Genomic DNA, 7,864 nt, shown 5'->3' on the forward strand with positions numbered 1-7,864 from the left:
AATGTTTGCTTTTTCCTTTCATCGGCAGAGGCCCAAATTCCAGCAAGGGAAAAATTAGAGCCAATCATTAAACAATCGTGTTTTGTGATTTTTCGAAATGGAGCAGGGGCAGACAAATGAGCAATTATAGGGTATTTTCATTTTCCACAAACTGTGTGATAGCATCAACACCACTGGGCCATTAAGGAAAAAAATTCCGATTTGAATGGTTTCGTACAGACATTTTAAACATGACATATACACAACGCAGACACACACACACACACTCACACTCATAAACTCTGGTTCAGCTCAGAACGCAGTATGGGCCTATAGTGGTAATATAGGGTGCACTAAAATACATTAAAGGTGCATTATGCCCAGTTAAGCCTACGTTCCTGGTTATGCGAAAATACAACCCCGAAGTTATGTGTATGACTAAAAGATCATTCAGTTCCAATGACTCAGTAATTCGATACTTCTTTGCTGCCTAAATGTCATAACAGTTTTGGTTAGCATGTTGCCAGAGGAATCTTTTTAGGTCCACTGGACATTATTTTCCTCAAAATACTGGTAAACTGACTGACCCAATGTCTTGTGACCAACTCCACGAATGGGGAGCTTCTATGACCCATCAAATTTCATTAAATATCTAAACCATATTTTCCTCACAACCACTTTCATTGCTCTGTTCTTGAGCCTTCATTCACCATTCGTGAGTCTAATGTTCATTTATGACTCTCCGTCGTTTCCCCCATTTCCCACGTTTATCATTCATTACTCCCCCTTCTATATCTATGGTTCTTTTAATCCTGTGAAACCAGACGGTAAAAGCTGCACTGTTAACCGGGTCTCAGGGAGCCTTTTCATCCTTTGTTCATATACATCGCCCTAGATAAAACGACCCTGTCTCTTTTGATCACTTAGGATGCGATGGAATCGAGAATACGGAGAATTTAAAAATGAGAAAAATCCAATGTGTCTCTTTAAAAATGTCATACTTTTTAGGTTCAAAGGTGGCTGGCAGAGTTACGTTTTTCGAAAAGTTTTCTTCATCTCCCCTTGGAGGAAACGAAAATGAATATTATAGTGAAAGTGGCAATGTGAAACTGTAGCTTTAATAGTTAACTAGACAAGCGTGATGAGGGAGAATCATATAATAGGGTGAAGAGAAATTGGATGATGTGTGGTTAATGGTTAGACTTACGGCAGAAGAATTATAACAATAATATAATGTGTAAAATCCCCAAATGGGGTTGTGGGTCCGCCATGATGTATTTGGGGATTTAGGAAGTTAGGGAGATGGAATAAAAGCAGTGAGTCGTGGGAAGAGAGCGTAATAAGTTTAGTGAAGGAAAAAGAATTACACCAATATTTTTCAGAGTAGATATTTATTATTTATTTTAATTTGTAAGCTCCTTGCATTATACGTAACTCAAAAATATTACAAATATATTCATTTGCAATTTCAAGCTTTAATTATTCTAATATTGAACCTGAGTTTTGACTCACAGTTACAGTGCTCGCTTGACTATAAAGAACGATACTTCTCTAACTTGGCCCCGTCGAAGTCCTCAGAAGCCTTCAGTTATTCCAAGTCCTTCCGAAGGCTCCGTGACGAATCTCCCAAAGCAAGAAAAATGGCCTTGGAGCCAAAATGAGGATCTGGAGAATTCCCGGAATTCTAGTGGCGTTTTCTAATTCCAACGTTTTGATCGGGTGGAAAGAAAGGTAACCATGTTGGCACTTGGTAAATTTAACTTTGTGAAAAACTTATTGGCTCTAATCCCTGCCGGATCAGTGGTACCTTTAATAAATGGAAATTGGATCCGAAACCTCGGATTATCTATTGGTAAGCACGCAGTAGCTCTTGTTCTGGGAGCAATTTTTGGCCGCGTACATCAGTACATTGAAGGCCAAAAGGCTCCCCAGATTGGTCAAGATGCTACCACACGCAAGAACGACGACGACCTTTATTGCGCCACTGAAATGATCTCGCTTTTGAAGGAAGAATGGAAAGACGCAAAGGAGGAGTACTTTTTCCTTCTAGATGAATTCGAAGAGATGAATTTTAACGAAGCTGCTGAAATGAGAAGGAATCAAAATTTGCTCGACGATTTCATGGAAGAAAAGTATAACATCGAAAAGCTTGGTGGTCAAAATCGCGACTGTGCTGAAGAAGAAAATAAACTTCTGAAGAAGAAAATAGAAGAGTTGGAGGACGAATTAATCCAGAAAGCCAAGGAAGCTGAAACTGTATACGAACAGCTAGCACGGAAGGAGAGAGAATGTGAAAACCATCGAGAAAAACTGGAAGAACTCCAGAACCAAGCCGTGGACAATGATTTCTATTGTGGATACCTTGAAGAGAAGGTGAAGACCCACGAAGCCGACAGAAAAAAGCTGCTCCAGGCGACGACACATCTCGAGGAGAGATTGCAAGCCTCACAGCGAGAAGTGTCTGCTCTAGAAAGAAATCATGACCTAGAGAAAAATCACAGTAATCAGACTCAAAAGAATCTAGGCGATCAGAAGAAGGTCCATATCCAGGAAACCACAGATCAGTCGCTTCAACAGGAGGATGAAAAAATGAATGCGACATTAGAGGAACAAGAACGACTAGTATCCGTGATAAACAATTGTATGACGAATGAAAAGAATAAGAATAATGCTTTGGCTGAAGAAAACAAGGTAAAAGGAAACATGTTCTGTAAACTTGGACGGCTGGAAGAAGCAAGTGAATGTTTCCTCAGAGTATTGGATATAGACGACGATCAGGCTAAGACTGGGATTATGCCTCTTGTTGCTTGGCAAACACAGGGAAGCTATGATGCAGCTTGAGAAATTAGAAGATCAAGAAGATTTGGTTGCAGCTGCCAAAACCCTACAAAGAATGCAACGTCATGGCTGCCCATACTACATCCTAGGTATTGCAGAGGATGCTAATTTGAAGGCAATAAAGTGGGCCTATAGGAAGCGGGCACTGAAGTTCAACCCTGATAACTGCCAAGGATCTGAAGAAGAGCGACATCGCAGAATGGATATCATGCAGAAGGTCAACTATGCTAATGATCTCCTATACAATACTGATGAAAGAGGAGAATACAACGCAGTCAGGGAGTTCATCAAGGACCTGGCAGCTGAAGTGTTTCAAGATCCTCAGAAGGCAATGAAAGTAAAGAAGAAACCTGGAAGGGCAACGAAGAGGCCGAAAACTAAAGGAAACTAGGAAGGAACAAACAGAAGAAACAGCCTGTGATTAACCAAAATTGTGAAGGATTTTGACTTGTCACCAGGTGATGCTGCTGCATCGTGTTCCAGAGGCATTGCGATCTTCTTGGCCCATTCGATGGATTGACTGCAAGATGGGTGTTCACTGCTGCTCCCCCCGGCAGCAACCAGCAACGGGAGGTCCCCCCACCTCCTACACACCCATCCTGCAATCAAAACCATCGAATGGGTCAAGAAAATCACACTGCCTCTGGAGCATGACGCAGCATCATCAACTGGAGACCAGTCGAAAGCCTTCACATGGGCTGTTTCTTTGTAGTTGTGAAGACAAGCGTTGTGATCGGTCTTTTCAACAGGCTTCCCTGGCGATTCTCTCGTCTTCCTGACAAAGGCAGGAGGACCAACTCTCAGGATGAAAGCGAACAGTTATTCGAAGGAAGGAGGAACAGCTCTCTGGATGAGAGCCAACAGTTATTTGGAGGAAGGAGGACCAGCTCTCAGGATGCAAGCTAACAGCTGTTTGGAGGCTGGAGGACAAGCTTTCAGGATGAGAGCCAACAGCTGTTCGGAGGGCCACAGGGCACCCCCTCTCCTGTCAAATGATAACCTCTGGAATAGGGATCGATACCAAATCACCTATTAGTGGAAAGCAACCACTGGTGTGGCGTCAAAACCCTAAGTTAATGCCTTCTACTTCATAAGTGAATTGGGTTATGTATTGCATGTTAAATCCCATCTTCTGCATATACTATTGTGGCAACCTCTGGCGCGGCGTAAAAACCCGTAAGTTCAATGCCTTCTATATATGCAAAATATGGGCTATGCAATGCATAATGGCTCCATTACTTGCATATACTACTGTGGCAACCTCTGGCACGGCGTAAAAACCTGTAAGTTCAATGCCTTCCTATGCATGCATGCAAAAATATGGCCTTTATGCAATGGCAATAATGGCTGTCCATTACTTGCATATACTACTGTGGCAACCTCTGGCGTGGCGTAAAAACCCGTAAGTTCAATGCCTTCTATATATGCAAAATATGGGTTATGCAAGGCATAATGGCTCCATTACTTGCATATACTACTGTGGCAACCTCTGGCATGGCGTAAAAACCCGTAAGTTCAATGCCTTCTATATATGCAAAATATGGTTTATGCAATGCATAATGGCTCCATTAACTTGCATATACTACTGTGGCAACCTCGGGCGTGGCGGTAAAAAAACCCGTAAGTGTTCAAGCTTCTTATAATATTGCCCAATAATGTATGGTTCAAATTTGGATAATGCCTCCATTGCTTGCATAATATACTGGGGCACCTCTGGCCGCGGCGTAAAAAATCCGTAAGTTCAATGGTTCTAATATGCAAAAATTGGTTTATATTGGGTCTCCATTGCTTGCATACTACTGTGGCAACCTCTGGCTTGCAAAAACCCGTAAAGTCAATGCCCTTCTATAATGCAATATGGTTTATGCATTGCTAATGGCTCCCATTACTTGCATTATACTACTGTGGCAACCCTGGCGTTTGGCGTAAAAAGCCCGGAGCTATGCAAAATATGGGTTATGCAATGCATAATGGCTCCATTACTTGCATATACTACTGTGGCAACCTCTGGCGTGACGTAAAAACCCGTAAGTTCAATGCTTTCTATATATGCAAAATATGGTTTATGCAATGCATAATGGCTCCATTACTTGCATATACTACTGTGGCAACCTCTGGCGCGGCGTAAAAACCCGTAAGTTCAATGCCTTCTATATATGCAAAATATGGTTTATGCAAGGCATAATGGCTCCATTGCTTGCATATACTACTGTGGCAACCTCTGGCGTGACGTAAAACACGTAAGTTCAAATCCTTCTATATATGCAAAATATGGTTTATGCAATGCATAATGGCTCCATTACTTGCATATACTACTGTGGCAACCTCTGGCGCGGCGTAAAAACCCGTAAGTTCAATGCCTTCTATATATGCAAAATATGGTTTATGCATTGCATAATGGCTCCATTGCTTGCATATACTACTGTGGCAACCTCTGGCGCGGCGTAAAAACCCGTAAGTTCAATGCCTTCTATATATGCAAAATATGGTTTATGCAATGCATAATGGCTCCATTACTTGCATATACTACTGTGGCAACCTCTGGCGCGGCGTAAAAACCCGTAAGTTCAATGCCTTCTATATATGCAAAATATGGTTTATGCAATGCATAATGGCTCCATTGCTTGCATATACTACTGTGGCAACCTCTGGCGCGGCGTAAAAACCCGTAAGTTCAATGCCTTCTATATATGCAAAATATGGTTTATGCAATGCATAATGGCTCCATTACTTGCATATACTACTGTGGCAACCTCTGGCGCGGCGTAAAAACCCGTAAGTTCAATGCCTTCTATATATGCAAAATATGGGTTATGCAATGCATAATGGCTCCATTACTTGCATATACTACCGTGGCAACCTCTGGCGTGACGTAAAAACCCGTAAGTTCAATGCCTTCTATATATGCAAAATATGGTTTATGCATTGCATAATGGCTCCATTGCTTACATATACTACTGTGGCAACCTCTGGCGCGGCGTAAAAACCCGTAAGTTCAATGCCTTCTATATATGCCAAAATATGGGTTATGCAATGCATAATGGCGGCCATTGCTTGCATATACTACCGTGGCAACCTCTGGCGCGGCGTAAAAACCCGTAAGTTCAATGCCTTCTATATATGCAAAATATGGTTTATGCATTGCATAATGGCTCCATTGCTTGCATATACTACCGTGGCAACCTCTGGCGCGGCGTAAAAACCCGTAAGTTCAATGCCTTCTATATATGCAAAATATGGTTTATGCAATGCATAATGGCTCCATTACTTGCATATACTACTGTGGCAACCTCTGGCGCGGCGTAAAAACCCGTAAGTTCAATGCCTTCTATATATGCAAAATATGGTTTATGCAATGCATAATGGCTCATTGCTTGCATTATACTACTGTGGCAACCTCTGGCGCGCGTAAAATCCTGTAAGTTCAAGCCTTCGATATATGCAAAATATTGGTTTAGCAATGCATAATGGCTCCATTGCTTGCATTTAACTACTGGAACCTCTGGGCGCGGCGTAAAAACCCGTGAAGTTCAATGGCCTTCTATTATATGCCAAAAATATGGGTTTATGCAATGCATAATGGCTCACCATTACTTTGCAATACGACTTTTTTTTTTTTTTTTTTTTTTTTTTTTTTTTTTTATTTTTTTTTTTTTTTTTTCCTGTGGCAAACCTTGCTGGCGAGCCCCGGTTAGAAAAAAAACCCCGTAAGGTTCAATGGCCCTTCTATTATATTGCAAAATATGGTTTGATGCAATTAGCATTAATGGCTCCATTACTTACATATACTACTGTGGCAAACCTCTGGCGCGGCGTAATAAAAACCCGTAAGTTTCAATGCCTTCTATATATGCAAAATATGGGTTATGCAATGCCAGAATGGTCTCCATTACTTGCATATACTACCGTGGTCAACCTCTGGCCGTACGGGTAAACCCGTATTTCAAAAATGCCTTCCCTATATATGCAAAATAATGGTTTATGCAAATTGCCATAATGGATCCATTGCTTACATAACTACTGTGCAAAACCTCTGGCGCGGCGTAAAAACCCTTAAGGTTTCAATGCCTTCTATATATTGCAAAATAATGGGTTAATGGCAATGCCGTATAGGCCTCCATTGCTTGCAATATACCTACCGTGGCAACCTCTGGCGCTGGCGTAAAAACCCGTAAGGGTCAATGCCTTCTATATTGGCAAAATAATGGTTTTGGCATTTGCCTAATTTTTTTTTTTGGCTTTCCAATTGCTTGCATATTACTTACCGTTGGCAACCTCTGGCGAAAAGGCGTAAAAACCCGTAAGGTTTCAATTGCCCTTCTATACATGCAAAATATGGTTTAATGGCAATGCCATTAATGGCTCCATTAGGCTTGCATTATACTACTGTGGCAACCATACCTACAAGGCGCGGGGTCGTAAAAAAACCCGTAAAATTCAATGCCATTCTATATAATGGCAAACTATGGTTTATTATGCAATGCATAATGGCTCCATTGCTTGCATATACTACTGTGGCAACCTCCTGGCGCGGCGTAAAATCCTGTCAAGTTCAATGCCTTCTATATATGCAAAGTAGGTCCCTTTATGCAATGCATAATGGCTCCATTTGCTTGCATATACTACTGTGTCGAACCTCTGGCGCGGCGTAAAACCCGTAAGTTGGCAATGCCTTCTCTATATTGCAAAATATGGTTTATGCAATGCATAATGGCTCCATTACTTGCATATACTACTGTGGGCAACCTCTGCGAAGGGAATACAAAAACCCGTAAGTCAATGCCTTCGTATATGCAAAATATGGGTTATGCAATGCATAACCTGGCTCATTACTTGCAATATACGACTGTGGCAACCTCTGGTGTGACGTAAAAACCCGTAAGTTCAATGCTTTTCTATATATGCAAAATATGGTTTATGCAATGCATAATGGCTCCATTACTTGCATATACTCTGTGGCAACCTCTGGCATGGCGTAAAACCCGTAAGTTCAATGCCTTCTATATATGCAAAATATGGTTTTATGCAAGCATATGGCTCATTGCTT

At 41.5% G+C, this 7,864-nt stretch overlaps 1 protein-coding gene across 1 annotated transcript; it reads left to right on the forward strand.

Annotated features, from left to right (window-relative positions):
- The first annotated feature begins 2,872 nt into the window (after positions 1-2,872).
- Positions 2,873-3,208, forward strand: LOC135209512 (curved DNA-binding protein-like). The gene has a single exon (XM_064242165.1). The coding sequence runs from the start codon at positions 2,873-2,875 to the stop codon at positions 3,206-3,208; it is 336 nt and encodes a 111-aa protein (XP_064098235.1).
- Positions 3,209-7,864: the final 4,656 nt, after the last annotated feature.

This window comes from Macrobrachium nipponense, chromosome 38 (assembly GCF_015104395.2).
Source record: "Macrobrachium nipponense isolate FS-2020 chromosome 38, ASM1510439v2, whole genome shotgun sequence".
NCBI classification, from domain to species: domain Eukaryota; kingdom Metazoa; phylum Arthropoda; class Malacostraca; order Decapoda; family Palaemonidae; genus Macrobrachium; species Macrobrachium nipponense.

Bases quoted from the DNA above. Each gene is read 5' to 3' on its own strand.
- LOC135209512 (XM_064242165.1), top strand. From the start codon at position 2,873: ATGCAACGTCATGGCTGCCCATACTACATCCTAGGTATTGCAGAGGAT.